The 18,007-nt window shown below is 43.0% G+C and overlaps 1 protein-coding gene across 1 annotated transcript; it reads left to right on the top strand.

The window, feature by feature from the left end:
* The first annotated feature begins 11,077 nt into the window (after positions 1-11,077).
* On the top strand, positions 11,078-15,573 carry LOC106583054 (uncharacterized). Its single transcript, XM_045705827.2, has 2 exons — positions 11,078-11,231; positions 14,647-15,573. Exons 1-2 carry the CDS (start codon positions 11,190-11,192, stop codon positions 14,986-14,988), a joined length of 384 nt encoding a protein of 127 aa, XP_045561783.2. The 5' UTR covers positions 11,078-11,189; the 3' UTR covers positions 14,989-15,573.
* Positions 15,574-18,007: the final 2,434 nt, after the last annotated feature.

The following is an 18,007-nucleotide window of genomic DNA, read 5'->3' as shown; positions in this document are numbered from 1 at the left end:
CAGAGATAGAACAAGCATACATCATTACCAACCGTGCACCTGCCTACAATGTATCACAGCAACATTCCAACTGTCCTCTCACTTTCGCTGTTATGTTTGATTGTGGGTGGTGATGTGCTTGTTAGACTTGGCAAAATAATGATTATTACTGTTGACTTAGAAGAGTAGCCTATAAATCGGTTGCCCTCTTCAAGCCAATGGTTTGTCATGATGAGCTGGCACAGGTGTAGAATCTTAAAGGCCCAGTGCAGCCAACATTCTGTTTTTCTATGTTTTGTATCATATTGTACAACAGCTGTTGAAACTAAAACTGTAAAAGTGTGAAATTATTTTCATCACTGTTATTTGCTGATTGCTGATTGCTGGCTGAAAATACATGAAAAGTGCAATACTGTTTATATAACCGTGTGTTGGGTGCCAGAGTTTTCAGTGAATTTATGTAACTCACAAAGCTCGTCAGCATTTCCTGTGATGCAGGAATTTCTCAGCAACAAAAGAGTGATCAAATTAAGATCCAATATCTGTACAGTATTAGCCCCATAGCGATACATTAGGCTTCGTTACGAGGACCATGCTCTTCATTAGAATCAAATTCAAATGAGACTTACAGTGCCTTCAGGAAGTATTCATACCCCTTGACTTATTCCACTTTTGTTGTGTTACAGTCTGAATTCAAAATTGATTAAATTGATTTCTTCTCTCACCCACCAACACACAATACCCCATAATGACAAAATTAAAACACATTTTTGGGGAAATGTTAGCAAATTTATTGTCATTTAGCTTAGTATTGTGGAGTAACTACAATGTTATTGATCCATCCTCAGTTTTCTCCTGTCATAGCCATTAAACTCTGTAACTGTTTTAAAGTCACCATTGGCCTCATGGGGAAATTCCTGAGCAGTTTCCTTCCTCTCCGGCAACTGAATTAGGAAGGATGCCTGTATCTTTGTAGGGACTGGGTGTATTGATACTCCATCCAATGTGTAATTATTAACTTCACCATGCTCAAAGGGATATTCAGTATCTGATTTTTTTTTACCCATCGACCAATAGGTGCCCTTCTTTGCGATGCATTGGAAAACCTCCCTGGTCTTTGTGGTTGAATCTGTGTTTGAAATCCACTGCTCAACTGAGGGACCTTACAGATAATTGTACTGTATGTGTGGGGTACAGAGATTAGGTAGTCATTAAGAAATAATTTGAACACTATTATTACACACAGAGTCCATTCAACTTATTATGTGACTTGTTGAGCCCATTTGTACTCCTGAACTTATTTAGGATTGCTGTAACAAAGAGGTAGAATACTTATTGACTCAAGACATTTCAGATTTTATTTGTAAGTAATTTGTAAAAATGTCTAAACACATAGTTCCACTTATGGGGTATTGTGTGTAGGCCAGTGACCCAACATCTCAATTTGATTCATTTTAAATTCAGCCTGTAACACAACAAAATGTGGAAAAAGACAAGGGTGGTGAATACTTTCTGAAGGTACTTTACAATGTTGAGATGTGAGTGTGTGAATTGAGGAATTTGTGTTATTTGAGAGTTTTTTTTTGTTGACCTTATCTTTTTGTTTTCCTGCTTTACTCTGTTAAACCAGTTCTGTCAGTTGCTAAGAATTGTTTCGTTTTTTTTGTCCATGATTTGATTTACCTGCCTTGGCAGATTGCTGAATCAGGGTAGCACATGGCCATTGGTAAGACATTGGTCATGGTTTGGTCTCTTGATAACAGTCACAACACAAATCAAATCAAATTGTTTTTATTACATGCGCCGAATACAACTGGTGTAGACTTTACAGTGACAAGCTTGCTCACAAACCTTTCCCAGTGATTCAGAGTTTAAAAATAATAATACTAAATAAAATAGTAACTAACACAAAGAATGGAATAAAATACACAGGAATGGAGCTATATACAGGAAGTACCAGTACCAGATAAATGTGCAGAGGTACTAGGTATTTAAGGTACAGTTGAAGTCGGAAGTTTACATACACTTAGGTTGGAGTCATTAAAACAAATGTTTCAACCACTCCACAAATGACTTGTTAACAAACTATCGTTTTGGCAAGTCGGTTAGGATATCTACTTTGTGCATGACACAAGTCATTTTTCCAACAATTGTTTACAGACAGATTATTTCACTTATTATTCACTGTATCACAATTCCAGTGGGTTAGAAGTTTACATACACTAAGCTGACTGTGCCTTTAAAACAGCTTGGAAAATTCCAGAAAAGGATGTAATGGCTTTAGAAGCGTCTGATAGGCCAATTGACATCATTTGAGTCAATTGGAGGTGTACCTGTGGATGTATTTCAAGGCCTACCTTCAAAGTCAGTGCCTCTTTGCTTGACATCATGCGAAAGTCAAAAGAAATCAGCCAAGACCTCAGAAAAAAGATTGTAGACCTCCACAAGTCTGGTTCATTCTTGGGAGCAATTTCCAAACGCCTGAAGGTACCACGTTCATCTGTACAAACAATAGTACGCAAGTATAAACACCATGGGACCACGCAGCCGTCATACCGCTCAGGAAGGAGACGCGTTCTGCCTCCTAGAGATGAACGTACTTTGGTGCGAAAAGTACAAATCAATCCCAGAATAACAACAAAGGACCTTGTGAAGATGCTGGAGGGAACAGGTACAAAAGTATCAATATCCACAGTTAAACGAGTCCTATATTGACATAACCTGAATGGCCGCTCAGCAAGGAAGAAGCCACTGCTCCAAAACCGCCATAAAAAAAGCCAGACTAAGGGGACAAAGATAGTATTTTTTGGAGAAATGTCCACTGGTCTGATGAAACTAAAATAGAACTGTTTGGCCATAATGACCATCATTATGTTTGGAGAAAAAAGGGGGATGCTTGCAAGCCGAAGAACACCATCCCAACCGTGAAGCATGGGGGTGGCAGCATCATGTTGTGGGGGTGCTTTGCTGCAGGAGGGACTGGTTGCACTTCACAAAATACACTGCTCAGAAAAATAAAAGGAACACTTAAACAACACAATGTAACTCCAAGTCAATCACACTTCTGTGAAATCAAACTGTCCACTTAGGAAGCAACACTGATTGACAATAAATTTCACATGCTGTTGTGCAAATGGAATAGACAACAGGTGGAAATTATAGGCAATTAGCAAGACACCCCCAATAAAGGAGTGGTTTTGCAGGTGGTGACCACAGACCACTTCTCAGTTCCTATGCTTCCCGGCTGATGTTTTGGTCACTTTTGAATGCTGGCGGTGCTTTCACTCTAGTGGTAGCATGAGATGAAGTCTACAACCCACACAAGTGGCTCAGGTAGTGCAGCTCATCCAGGATGGCACATCAATGCGAGCGGTGGCAAGAAGGTTTGCTGTGTCTGTCAGAGTAGTGTCCAGAGCATGGAGGCGCTACCAGGAGACAGGCCAGTACATCAGGAGACGTGGAGGAGGCCGTAGGAGGGCAACAACCCAGCAGCAGGACCGCTACCTCCGCCTTTGTGCAAGGAGGAGCAGGAGGAGCACTGCCAGAGCCCTGCAAAATGACCTCCAGCAGGCCACAAATGTGCATGTGTCTTCTCAAACGGTCAGAAACAGACTCAATGAGGGTGGTATGAGGGCCCGACGTCCACAGGTGGGGGTTGTGCTTACAGCCCAACACCGTGCAGGACGTTTCGCATTTGCCAGAGAACACCAAGATTGGCAAATTCGCCACTGGCGCCCTGTGCTCTTCACAGATGAAAGCAGGTTCACACTGAGCACGTGACAGACGTGACAGAGTCTGGAAACGCCGTGGAGAACGTTCTGCTGCCTGCAGCATCCTCCAGCATGACCGGTTTGGCGGTGTGTCAGTCATGGTGTGGGGTGGCATTTCTTTGGGGGGCCGCACAGCCCTCCATGTGCTCGCCAGAGGTAGCCTGATTGCCATTAGGTACTGAGATGAGATCCTCAGACCCCTTGTGAGACCATATGCTGGTGCGGTTGGCCCTGGGTTCCTCCTAATGCAAGACAATGCTAGACCTCATGTGGCTGGAGTGTGTCAGCAGTTCCTGCAAGAGGAAGGCATTGATGCTATGGACTGGCCCGCCTGTTCCCCAGACCTGAATCCAATTGAGCACATCTGGGACATCATGTCTTGCTCTATCCACCAACGCAACGTTGCACCACAGACTGTCCAGGAGTTGGCGGATGCTTTAGTCCAGGTCTGGGAGGAGATCCCTCAGGAGACCATCTGCCACCTCATCAGGAGCATGCCCAGGCGTTGTAGGGAGGTCATACAGGCACGTGGAGGCCACACACACTACTGAGCCTCATTTTGACTTGTTTTAAGGACATTACATCAAAGTTGGATCAGCCTGTAGTGTGGTTTTCCACTTTAATTTTGAGTGTGACTCCAAATCCAGACCTCCATGGGTTGATAAATTGGATTTCCATTCATTATTTTTGTGTGATTTGTTGTCAGCACATTCAACTATGTAAAGAAAAAAGTATTTAATAAGATTATTTCATTCATTCAGATCTAGGATGTGTTATTTTAGTGTTCCCTTTATTTTTTTGAGCAGTGTAGATGGCATCATGAGGCAGGAGAATTATGTGGATATATTGAAGCAACATCTCAAGACATCAGTCAGGAAGTTCAAGCTTGGTCGCAAATGGGTCTTCCAAATGGACAATGACCCCAAGCATACTTGCAAGCAAAGTTGTGGCAAAATGTCTTAAGGACAACAAAGTCAAGCTATTGGAGTGGCTATCACAAAGCCCTGACCTCAATCTTATTGAAAATGTGTGGGCAGAACTGAAGAAGCGTGTGCAAGCAAGGAGGCCTACAAACCTGACTCAGTTACACCAGCTCTGTCAGGAGGAATGGGCCAAAATTCACCCAACTTATTGTAGGAAGCTTGTGGAAGGCTACCCAAAATGTATGACTCATGTGTCACGTCCTGACCAGGCAAAAGAGTCATTTGAAATAGTAGAATGCTCAGGGCGTGGCAGGGGGGTTGTTTTTTGTGTTTTGGGGTTTGTTGGTTTCTAGGGGAATGTGTTCTAGTTTTCATTTTCTATGTTTAGTTTTCCAGGTTTGGCCGAGTATGGTTTCCAATCAGAGGCAGGTATCTTTCGTTGTCTCTGATTGGAAGCCATACTTAGGCAGCCTGTTTTCCTTTGGGTTTTGTGCGTGGTTGTTTCCGTATAATCATTATACCTTACGGAACTGTTGTTTGTCGTTTGGTTATTTTGTTCAAGTGTTCTCTCAAAATAAAAGAAGATGAGCACTATACACGCTGCGCCTTGGTCTGTTCAAAACGACGCCTGTGACACCATGTTAAACAATTTAAAGGCAATGCTACCAAATACTAATTGAGTGTATGTAAACTTCTGACCCACTGGAAATGTGATGAAAGAAATAAATGCTGAAATGAATCATTCTCTCTACTATTATTCTGACATTTCACATTCTTAAAATAAAGTTGTGATCCTAGCTGACCTAAAACAGGGAATTTTTACTAGGATTAAATGTCAGGAATTGTGATAAACTGAGTTTAAATGTATTTAGCTAAAGTGTATGTAAACTTCCGACTTCAACTGTAGATATGTACATGAAGGCAGGGTAAAGTGACTAGGTATCAGGATAGATAATAATAAGAGTAAAATAAAGGACAGAGTAGCAGTAGCAAATGATTAGTGTAAAAGTGTGTGTATGTATGTGGGTTTATGTTGTGTTGATATGCGTGTGTGTGTTGTGTGCGTGTGTGCATATGTAGTGTATGTGAATGTGTGAGGGTTATGTGTGGGAATGACAGTGTAGTGTATGTGTATATAAAGTCTAGTGAGTGTGTGTAGGATCAGTGCAAGATTGAGTCAGTGCAGATAGTTCAGGTACCATTAATTTACTATTTAGAAGTCTGGCTATTTAGCAGTCTTGTGGCTTGGAGGTAGAAGCTGTCTCAGAGCCTGTTGGTCCGAGAGCCGATGCTCCGGTATTGTTTGCCGGACGGTAGCAGAGTGAACAGTCTATGGTTTGGGTGGCTGAAGACTTTAGCCCTTCCTCAATTCTTTAGCCCTTCCTCTGACACTGCTTGATATAGAGGTCCTGGATGGCAGGGAGCTCGGCCCCAGTGATGTACTGGGCTGTCTGCACCACACTCTGTAGCGCTTTGCGGTCAAGGCTGGTGGAGTTGCCATACCAAGCGGTGATGCAGCCAGTCAAGAAGCTCTCTGGTGCAGCTGTAGAATTTTGTGAGCATCTGAGGGCCCATGCCAAACGTTTTCAGCCTGCCGTACCCTCTTCACGACTGTGTGGGTGTGTGTGGACCATGTTAAGGCTTTAGTGATGTGGACGCCAAGGAACTTAAAGCTCTCGACCCACTCCACAACAGCCCTGTCAATGTGGATGGAGGCGTGCTCTCCCCTCTTTCTCCTATGGTTCACAATCAGTCCTTGGTCTTACTGGTGTTGAGGGACAGGTTGATGTCCTGGCACCTCACAGCTATGTCTCTGACCTCCCCTCCCTGTAGGCTGACTTATCACCATCGGTGATCAAGCCCACCACCGTCGTGTCATCAGCAAACTTGATGATGGTGTTGGAGACGTGGGTGAACATGGAGTACTGGAGGGGACTAAGTACACACCCCTGTTGAGCCCCCATGTTGAGAGTCAATGTGGCGTAGGTGTTGTTGCCTACCCTCACCACCTGGAGCTGGCCCATCAAGAAGTCCATGATCCAGTTGCAGAGGAAGGGTTTCAGTTCCTGGGTCCCTAGCTTGATGATGAGCTTGGAGGAGACTATGGTGTTGAACGCTGAGCTGTAGTCTATGAACAGCATTCACCCTCTTGTCCAGGTGGGAGAGTGTAGTGTGAAGTGCAATTGAGATTGCTTCATCTGTGGATCTGTTGGGGCGGTGTGCGACTTGGAGTGTGTCTAGGGTGTCTAGGATGATGGTGTTGATGTTGTCATGACCAGCCTTTCAAATAAATTCATAATTACAGATGTGAGCGCTACAGAGCGATAGTCTTTTAGGTAGGTTACCTTGGAGCTCTTGGGAACAGGGACAATGGTGGTCAACTTGAAACATGTTGGGATTACAGACGGGGAGAGATTGAAAAGGAGAGATTGAAAATGTCTGTGAAGCTGATTGTTAACCTCTAAACGTTTTGCTCACATCGGCCACGGAGAGCGAGATCACACAGTCATCCAGAAAAACAGCGTCTTTCACGCATGGCACAGTGTTATATTCCTTGAAGCAATCATAAATGGCATTTAGCTTGTTTGAGAGTTCTGCATCGCTGGGCAACTCATGACTGGGTTTCCCTTTGTAATCCGTTATCGACTGCAAGCCCTGCCACATACGACGAGTGCTGTAGCCGCTGTAATTGGGGGGCTCCCGAGTGGCACTGCGGTCTAAGGCACTGAAGCTCAGTGCTAGAGGCATCACTACAGACCTTGGTTCGATCCTGGGCTGTATCACAACTGGCAGTGATTGGGAGTCCCATAGGGCTGTGCGCAATTGGCTCAGCGTCGTCTGGGTTTGGCCGGGGCAGGCCATCATTGTAAATAAGAATTAGTTCTTAACTGACTTGCCTAGTTAAATAGTGGTTCAATAAAAAATACATAGGATTCCACCTTCCTCCTATATTGTAATTTTGCATGTTTGATGTCTCGTCAGAGGTCGTAGCGGGATTTCTTCTATGCGTCCGTGTCAGGATAATTGTAAGCAGTAGCTCAAGCCTTTAGCCCAGCTTGGATATTGCCTGTAATCCATGGTTTTTGGTTTGAATACATTCTTATAATCACTATGGGGTTGACATTGTCTATGCACTTATTGATGAAGCCCGTGACTGTTGTGGTAAACTCCTCAATGTTATCGGATGAATCCTGGAACATAAACAGGAAGCAGGAGACTGGAATCATGGTCAGATTTGCTGAAGGGAGGACGAGGGAGGGCCTTGTATGCGTTTCTGTGGGTAGAATAAACACTTATTTATTCAGCTGGAGTGGCCCAGGTAAGCATACTAATGCAAAGATGTGAGATGAGAGCTTCGTTAAGAGGATCAAGAATCCTCTCACACAATGGGTCTACACTATGTACACACACTACCCACCAGCTGCACCATATTGGGTTCACGAAGAGGGTGTGACTTCATTAGTGTTTTCATCTTCCACCAGTGACCCAAGGTTTAGAAGAGGTCATAGGTTAAAGTAAACACTGGCACTAGCTTGATTGGCATTCTTGATTTTTGGTATTGTTTAATGGCAAAGGCCAGTCTCGGTAGTTAGCTTGTTAATCTGTCTGAATGTGGGTCAGAGGGCCCTACCATAAAGACAAGTCTGTAAAAATGGATTTATTACTAAGCTATGGTGTTTTTAGATTCAGTTGGTTGGGGTTGAATGGAGAATGTAACAAACTGGATAAAGAAGGTATGTTTCTAGAGACATGCATGGGTATGAACATGACCGCATAATTAAGTTTGCTGACGACACAACGCTGAGATGGCCTATAGGGAGGAGGTCAGAGAACTGGCAGTGTGCTGCCAGGACAACAACCTCTCCCTCAATGTGAGCAAGACAAAGGAGCTGATCGTGGACTACGGGAAAAGGCGGGCCGAACAGGCCCCCATTAACATCGACGGGGCTGTAGTGGAGCGGGTCGAGAGTTTCAAGTTCCTTGAGGTCCACATCACCAACAAACTATCATGGTCCAAACACACCAAGACAGTCGTGAAGAGGGCACGACAAAACCTTTTACCCCTCAGGAGACTGAAAAGATTTGGCACGGGTCCCCAGATCCTCAAAAGATTCTACAGCTGTACCATTGAGAGCATCCTGACCGGTTGCATCACTGCCTGGTATGGCAACTGCTCGGCATCTGACCGTAAGGCGCTTCAGAGGGTAGTGCGTACGACCCAGTACATCACTGGGCCCAAGCTTCCTGCCATCCAGGACCTATACAATAGGTGGTGTCAGAGGAAAGCCCATAAAATTGTCAGAGACTCCAATCACCCAAGTTATAGACTGTTTTCTCTGCTACTGCATGGCAAGCGGTACCAAGCGCCAAGTTTAGGACAAAAAGGCTCCTCAACAGCTTCTACCCCCAAGCCATAAGACTGCTGAACAATTAATAAAATCGCCACCGGCCGATTTACATTGACCCCCCCCCCCCTTTTGTACACCGCTGCCACTCGCTGTTTATTATCTATGCATAGTCACTTCACCCCTACCTACATGTACAAATTACCTCAACTAACCTGTACCCCCACACACTGACTCAGTACCGGTGCCCCCTGTTTATAGCTTCGTTATTGTTATTCTTATTGTGTTACTTTTTATTATGACTTTTTATTTTAGTCTACTTGGTAAATATTTTCTTAACTCTTCTTGAATTGCACTGTTGGGTTAAGGGCTTGTAAGTAAGTTTTTCACGGTAAAGTCTACACTTGTTGTATTCAGCGCATGTGACAAATGAAGTTTGATTTGATTTGAATTCAGGAGTTCACAACCAAAAGGATGTTACTTTATATCCAAAAATAATAGTTTTGGGTATCGGGTATCATCTATCCAAGGGTTCCATCTGAATTCACCCGCTGACGTTCCTCTGCACTGCCACGCACAACTTTTTCTCAGCTGGCACAATCTGATTGGCTGCTGTCCGATTCAAACTGATGACATGTAGACTTATGAAATTAATTTCAGAAATGTGCAGAAACACACACTTCTGTCTCTTATTTTGCCATCTATGTAAACTTAGACCGTGAAGTCAATTAGTAGAGACCGTCTTCGGCACCTTCATATGGTTCTCTTGGAGACAGGTACTAACCCGGTTTCTATTTCATCAGTAGGAAGTCACCATGTTGACCGATGACTGATGCTGAGAGATGTTTAAAATATGCTGGCAGGCTCTTCTCAGACTCCCTCCCCATGGCTCTGAGAGCACAGCTACCTGTAGTCTATCCAGTGGATCAGCTGCATTGCCAGCAGCAGTGCATGTCAAGAGTGCCTTGGATGTTTCTGGACATACTATGATGACTATGATGAAGTCAAATTCTATAAATCGTATTTTGACCGATTGTAGTACAGTATATTTTCACAATTGTGAGTAACAGTATAGTTTGACAATTGTGAGTAATGTTCTTTATGGACATAAGATCTTAGAGGTGAAGAAGTCTTATGGATACAGTTAAGTGGAATTCATATGGAAGAATAAATTATGTGAGCACCAGAGAAATGATTCAAAGCTCTGTGTTATGACTGCAATTTGCTGCACCTTTAAACCCTGTTTCTATAGCTCATAAAACACTAGATCTCTATCTGTGACGATAGCAGTGGATGATGGAGAGTTTGTGATATGGCATGATGACTTCTGCATAACTTCTGCATTCTTGCTGATGACTTATTCCCTGATTGTTTTATAAGTGTCCTCCTGACATGTAAAATCAGTGAATGAGCTTACTGATTACCAGAGGTGTGGACTCGAGTCACATGACTTAGACTCGAGTCACATGACTTAGACTCGAGTCACATGACTTGGACTCGAGTCAGACTCGAGTCACAAATATGATGACTTGCAACTCGACTTTGACGTGATACTTGACGGTCTTGACTTGAGACTTGACGTGATACTTGACGGTCTTGACTTGGGACATGACTTGGGACTTGAGTGCTAAGACTTGAGACTTACTTGTGACTTGTAAAACAATGACTTGGTCCCACCTCTGCTGGTTACTCATGAGTAAATGAGTATCTGGGGTCATCTGATGGCCAAAACATTAAAAGTCTGACTGACATTGATTTGACTAGCCTAAAAATATCTGCAGTGATTAAACTAAACGCAATCACAGCAGGGAAGTTTAAACTGAGCCACATAGAGTTGATTGCGTTTTGACTCAATGTATGGGATATTGTTAACATAGAAATAGAGTAATTAGTTTATTAAAGTTCAAATTCTGTGATTGTGACACACAAAGGGATTGGATTCCCCCCAAGGGTTCTGTCACTGATGATGCCACCAAACTGCATTGTGATGTCATAGGCCCAACATCAACAACTCGTTTTGTGGTTGACTCTGAGGCCTCAGTAGCTCTAGGCAGGGCCACCAGGAGGCAGTCTCTGTTTGTAGGGGGAAGAAGGAGGGGAATTTGAGGCTAGACGCCTATTGCTGTCTCTGCTCAGACCAGTCACACCGTTCAGCCCATTCTCTGACTGTGATGGAGATGACACCAGATGGAGGAGCCTTAAAAATTTCTCAGGTAGCTCAACAACTGCTATAGACTTAGTCTTTAGAGTAAACTAGGGCAATCTGAATGGATCACTTTGGGCTGAGTAAAAGGTGCTTGAGGGAAGGGTTTTGTGAGAGAGACAGACCAATAACACAAGCACTTCAAGGCCTCCAAAAATACTGGGCTGGTCAGTGGTCTCACTGAAGTATTCTGTTTATGTAGAAGACTTGTCTGGCAGTGGTCTTCTACAGTTGGACACTGCTATCGAAAACATCAAATGTATCTTAGCTACATACACTATATATACAGTACCAGTCAAAAGTTTTTCTTTACTGCACACTCTTGGCATTCTCTCAACCAGCTTCACCTGGAATGATTTTCCAACAGTCTTGAAGGAGTTCCCACATATGCTGAGCACTTGTTGGCTGCTTTTCCTTCACTCTGCGGTCCAACTCATCCCAAACCATCTCAATTGGGTTGAGCTCTGTTGATTGTGGAGGCCAGGTCATCTGATGCAGCACTTCATCACTCTCCTTCTTGGTCAAATAGCCCTTACACAGCCTAGAGGTGTGTTGGGTCATTGTCCTGTTGAAAAACAAATGATAGTCCCACTAAGCACAAACCAGAGATGGCGTATAATTGCAGAATGCCATGGTAGCCATGCTAGTTAAGTCTGCCTTGAATTCTAAATAAATCACTGACAATGTCACCAGCAAAGCACCCCCAAACCATCACACCTCCTCCTCCATGCTTCATGGTGGGAACCACACATGAGGAGATCATCTGTTCACCTACTCTGCGTCTCAGAAAGACATGGTGGTTGGAACCAAAAGTCTCAAATTTGGACTCATCAGACCAAAGCACAGATTTCCAACGGTCTAATGTCCACTGCTCATGTTTCTTTGCCCAAGCATCTCTTCTTCTTATTGGTGTCCTTTAGCTGTGGTTTCTTTGCAGCAATTCGACTATGATGGGCTGATTCACGCAGTAACAGATGTGTCTGTTACTTGAACTCTGTGAAGCATTAATTTAGGCTGCAATTTCTGAGACTGGTAACTCTAATGAACTTATCCTCTGCAGCAGCGGTAACTCTGGGTCTTCCTTTCATGAAGCCAGTTTCATCATAGCGCTTGGTTTTTGCGACTGCACTTGAAGAAACTTTCAAAGTTCTTGAAATTTGCCGGATTGACTGACCTTCACGTCTTAAATTAATGATGGACTTATTTTTCATTGCTTTTTTATTTTTTTTATTTTTTGATTTAACCTTTATTTAATTAGGCAAGTCACTTAAGAACAAATTCTTATCTACAATGACGGCCTACCAAAAGGCAAAAGGCCTCCTACGGGCTGGGAGTGGGGACGGGGCTGGGAGCAAGAACAGCTTATTTGAGCTGTTCTTGCCATAATATGGACTTGGTCTTTTACCAAATAGGGCTATCTTCTGTGTACCACTCCTATCTTGTCACAACACAACTGATTGGCTCAAACACATTAAGAAGGAAAGAAATTCCACAAATGAACTTTTAACAAGGCACACCTGTTAATTGAAATGCATTCCAGGTGACTACCTCATGAAGCTGGTTGAGAGAATGCCAAGAGTGTGCAAAGCTGTCATCAAGGCAAAGAGTGGCTAATTTGAAGAATTTAAAATCTAAAATATATTTTGATTTGTTTGGTTTTTTGGTTACTGCATGATTCCATATGTGTTATTTCAAAGTTTTGATGTTTTCACTATTATTCTACAATGTAGAAAATAGTTCAAATAAAGAAAAACCCTTGAATGAGTAGGTGTGTCCAAACTTTTGACTGGTACAGTGTATACAGTACAAAAGTGTGTGGACACCCCTTCAAATTAGATAAAATCAAACACACAGCCATGCAATCTTTATAGACAAACCTTGGCAGTAGAATGGCCTTATGGAAGAACTCAGTGACTTTCAACATGGCACTGTCATAGAATGCCACCTTTCCAACAAGTCAGTCTGTCAAATTTCTGCCCTGCTAGAGCTGCCCTGTTCAACTGTAAGTGCTGTTATTGTGAAGTGGAAATGTGTAGGAGCAACAATGGCTCAGCCGCAAAGTGGTAGGCCACACAAGCTTACAGTCAGCTGGAATGGTGTAAAGCTCACCGCCATTGGACTCTGGAGCAGTGGTTTAAACGTGTTAAAACCATCTGTACATTTTGGTGGAGGAGGAATAATAGTCTCGGGCTGTGTTTATGGTTCGGGCTAGGCCTCTTAGTTCCAGTGAAGGGAAGTCTTAGCGATACAGCATACAATGACATTCTACACGACTCTGTGCTTCCAACTTTGTGGCAACAGTTTGGGGAAGGCCCTTTTCTGTTTTAGCATGACAATGCCCCTGTGCACAAAGCGAGGAACATACAGAAATGTTTTTTTTTTTTAGATCTGTGTGTAAGAACTTGACTGGCCTGCACAGAGCCCTGACTTCAAACCCATCTAACACCTGTGGGATGAATTGGAATGCCAACTGTGAGCCAGGCCTAATCGCCCAACCTCACTAATGCTCTTGTGGCTGAATGGAAGCAAGTCCCCACAGCAATGTTCCAATTTCTAGTGGAAAGCCTTCCCAGAAAAGTGGAGGCTGTTATAACAGCAAAGGGGGTACCGACTCCATATTTTATTTTTGTATCCTTTATTTATCTAGGCAAGTCAGTTAAGAACAAATTCTTATTTACAATGACAGCCTACCCCGGCCAAACCCTAACGACACTGGGCCAATTGTGAGCAGCCCAATGGGACTCCCAATGACGGCCAGTTGTGTTCCAGCCTGGAATTGAACCAGGGTCTGTAGTGACGCCTCTAGCACTGAGATGCAATGCCTTAGACCACTGTGCCACTCGGGAGCCCCAAATGCCCATGATTAATGCCCATGATTTTGGAATGAGATGTTCGACAATCAGGTGTTGTCACGTCCTGACCATAGAAAGCTTTTATTTTCTATGATTGAGTAGGTCAGGGCGTGACTGGGGGGTTAATCTAGTTTATATTTTCTATGTGGGGTTCTAGTTTAGTTTTTCTATGTTTGGGTGATTTGTATGATTCCCAATTAGAGGCAGCTGGTAATCGTTGTCTCTAATTGGGGATCATACTTAAGTAGCATGTTTTCCACCTGTGGGTTATGGGATATTGTGTTTATGTGTAGTTTCATTGTCGTCACGTTTCGTTTATTGTTTTTGTATGTTGCTTAGTTTCACTTTATATTAAAGATGCTCACGCTGCGCCTTGGTCCAATTATTCCAACGAACGTGACAGGTGTCCACATACTTTTTGTCATGTAGTGTACTTATCTGTATTTCACTGCAATAATTAATCATATCCTGAAATATTTTGGGCCAGCCATACCCTCCCCCTAATTTGAACAATATGAATCCATACTGGATATGTAGCTATTTATAAAATCTGTGTGTCTTTGATCCCCTCAGGTCCTGAGGAACCCACTGAAAACCCTGGTGCCTGTCAATGCCAGCAGGAACAGAGTGGTGGACAAGCAGATGGAGGTCCTTGTCTTCTCCTGGAGGCGACGACAGAATGGGAGGGCCCTGCTGCCCCCCATGACCCACCCAGGCCATGCCACCAAACCATCCAGTGGTCCTCCCTGCAGCTCAGAGCCCCTGCCTTGGCTGAACATGGGCTCCAATTCCCTGATGCCCTTCTACACTGTGGTGAAGCCCACCTGCGGCTACCGCTTCTCCAGGGAGGTAGACCACAAGCGCCGGCACATCGGCATCCCTGCCAGCAACCCAGTCATGTGGAGGAGCTGCTAGGCATGGTCTCACAATAAACATGAAGTAGCCTAAAGCTGCCCTGAATTGACTAAATTGTGTCAGAACGTTTCCCAGCTTGCCAAATTAGTATTTAAATGAAAACCTACTGAAATTCAAAGTTTGTATCATGAGTGATAGGAATATGAATTGTTTCTTATGACTGACATTAAAATGTAGCACACAAGACCTTATACAACCCCTTGATGCTCTGTCATAGTGGACAGTGTGTGTAAACAGATCTCATTGGCAGTTCCCACATGCCCCTTCCCAAAGGGTATTTATAAAGACCTAAAGGCTTAGTACTAACACTGAGACCAAAACACCAGCAAACCGCATTACCTAGTCCTAAAGTCTCTGTTTTGTGTCTGTCTATTGCTCATTGATTGATAAGCAAGTGGATTAGCGAGGGGTTAGTTACTTTGTCAAAGACGCACAAAGTTCTGATTGGCTGATAAGGAGCTCTCAGCATCCCTCTCATTGCAAAACATTGTTTGACTGTAAACTTTCGCTGGATGTGTTCACACACAGAAGTTCTGTATTGTGGAATTATTGTATTTGCAGTGTTTTTCTTTTCTCATCTTTTATTTAGATAATTGTATAGTAAATAGTTTGCAGGCAGTAAAATGATGGGGAATAACAGTGGTGTCTCTATTGAAGGACTTGGAACCTGTGAGTATCATCAGTGGTACAGGAAATTCATAACGGAATGCCCATCTGGACAGCTCACCTTTTGCGAATTCAAACAGTTATTCGGCCTGAAAAACCTATCTGAAGCTTCTAAGGCCTACATCATGTGCATGTTTGAAATGTTTGATATGAATGACATAATAGTACTTTTTTCTCAATCACTAATGTTCATAGTTTATACAATGCCTATAGAACATCTACACCACCCTTGGATTTCTTCACATTTTATTGTTACAAAGTGGGATTAAAATGGATTTAATTTCATTTTTTGTCAACGATCGACACAAAATACTCTGTAATGTCAAAGTGGAAGACTTTTTATTTTTATTTGTCATTAATAAAAAATAAAACACTAATATACCTTGATTAGATAATTATTCAACCCCCTGAGTCAATACATGTTAGAATCACCTCTGTCAGAGATTACAGCTGTGAGTCTCCTTGGGTAAGTGTCATAAGAGCTTTGACTACAGAGGTAGCAAAACTGTACTTCAATACTATGATTCTCCCACACATAGCATGCAGTTGGGCCCAAGCTTGCTCTACAACATTAAAACCTTCACACAAAACATAAAGACATGGCTAAAGGCTAATCAGACTTGTGAACATAATCCCTAGCTGTGTATTGCCGCTTTCCATGTTGTCTGTTGTCTGTAGCTTGTGAGGTGTGGAAACACTTTGTTGCTTTTATGTATTTTATTTTGTTGCTTTTTGTGCTATTGCTCTGTCTGCGTGTGACGTGTTGCTTGTCCTATGTTGCTCTGCATGTGCTCACTGCTCATTGTTTGTATTGTTATTGTAATTTTTTTAAATAACCTGCCCAGGGACTGCGGTTGAAAATTAGCCTGGCTGGCTTAAACCGGCACCTTTACTGAAACATTGATTATGGTGCACTGTCCCTGTAAAAATAAACTCAAACTCAAACAACTGTATTGAGCAATATTTGGCCATTATTCTTTAAAGGGGTTGGGGATCATGGCTAGACAGCAATGTTCTACTCTTGCCATAGTTTTTCAAGCAGATTTAAGTAAAAATTGTAATTTGGCCACTCCGGAACATTAGCTGTCTTCTTGGTGAACAACTCCAGTGCAGATTTGTCTTTGTCTAAGGCACTATGTATGATCATATTATATATGATCATATTAGCCATTGATTAATCTAAATGTTTTGGAGCCTTTTTTAAAAAGGTGTTCAAAAAAATGTAATAGGAAAAGTGTGTTTTCATCTGTAGGACTGAGTGGGTAAGTTTAAGTGGTTGTAATTGTAATTTGTCTGCATGCAACTAAACAAGAAGTAAAGAATGGTGCATCGTTTCAGGTGTGTGGGTGACACTCTGTTTAGAGGTTTTGTAGCCTAATTTAAGCTTGGACACAATGAGGACACCGCATTAAAGAGGGTTTAAATCTGCCTTCTCCCATTACCCAACTGGCCTAGAGCCTTGAAATAATCTACTTCACTTGCAGGTGCAAATAGCAGAATAAGTCTGATTCCTGTTTCTGCAGACTTTAAGAAGGATTACTTTATCCTATCCTAGGTATTCCTTAAAGAGGTGGGGTTTCAGGTGTCTATGGAAGGTGGTGATTGACTCCGCTGTCCTGGCTTCGTGAGGGAGCTTGTTCCACCATTGGGGTGCCAGAGCAGCGAACAGTTTTGACTGGGCTGAGCGGGAACTGTGCTTCCTCAGAGGTAGGTGGGCCAGCAGGCCAGAGGTGGATGAACGCAGTGCCCTTGTTTGGGTGTAGGGCCTGATCAGAGCCTGAAGGTACGGAGGTGCCGTTCCCCTCACAGCTCCGTAGGCAAACACCATGTAAATGTCAGTTGTAGGGGTAGGCCTAATGTTTATGTAAATGTTTACAGTTATGTGAGATTAGCTGGTTTCACTATTGTAATGGTAATGTTAGTTGTATTGGTGTTATTAGTAACCACTGTGTTTGTTTAGACAGATTCATGCTATGGTATCAAATCAAATTAAATCAAATTTTATTTGTCACATGCGCTGAATACAACAGGTGTAGACCTTACAGTGAAATGCTTACTTATATGCCCTTAACCAACAGTGTAGTTTTAAGAAAAATGCCTGAAAAAAATGTAAGTGATAAGAATAGCAAATATTTAAAGAGTAGCAGTAAATAACAATAGCGGGGCTATATACAGGGGGTACCGGTGTCGAGGTAATTGAGGTAATATGTACATGTAGGTAGAGTTATTAAAGTGACAATGCATAGATAATAACAGAGTAGTAGCAGTGTAGGGGGGGGGGGGGGGGGCAATGCAAATAGTCTGGGTAGCCATTTGATTAGCTGTTCAGGAGTCTTATGGCTTGGGGGTAGAA

Source organism: Salmo salar, chromosome 22 (assembly GCF_965601325.2).
Source record: "Salmo salar chromosome 22, fSalSal1, whole genome shotgun sequence".
Lineage (NCBI taxonomy): Eukaryota > Metazoa > Chordata > Actinopteri > Salmoniformes > Salmonidae > Salmo > Salmo salar.
The sequence above is the reverse complement of the archived record's forward strand: the minus strand, read 5'-3'. Positions and strand labels throughout refer to the sequence as shown.

Bases quoted from the DNA above. Each gene is read 5' to 3' on its own strand.
- LOC106583054 (XM_045705827.2), top strand. From the start codon at position 11,190: ATGGAGATGACACCAGATGGAGGAGCCTTAAAAATTTCTCAG. The intron at 11,232-14,646 runs GTAGCTCAACAA...TGATCCCCTCAG, and splicing joins GAGCCTTAAAAATTTCTCAG to GTCCTGAGGAACCCACTGAA.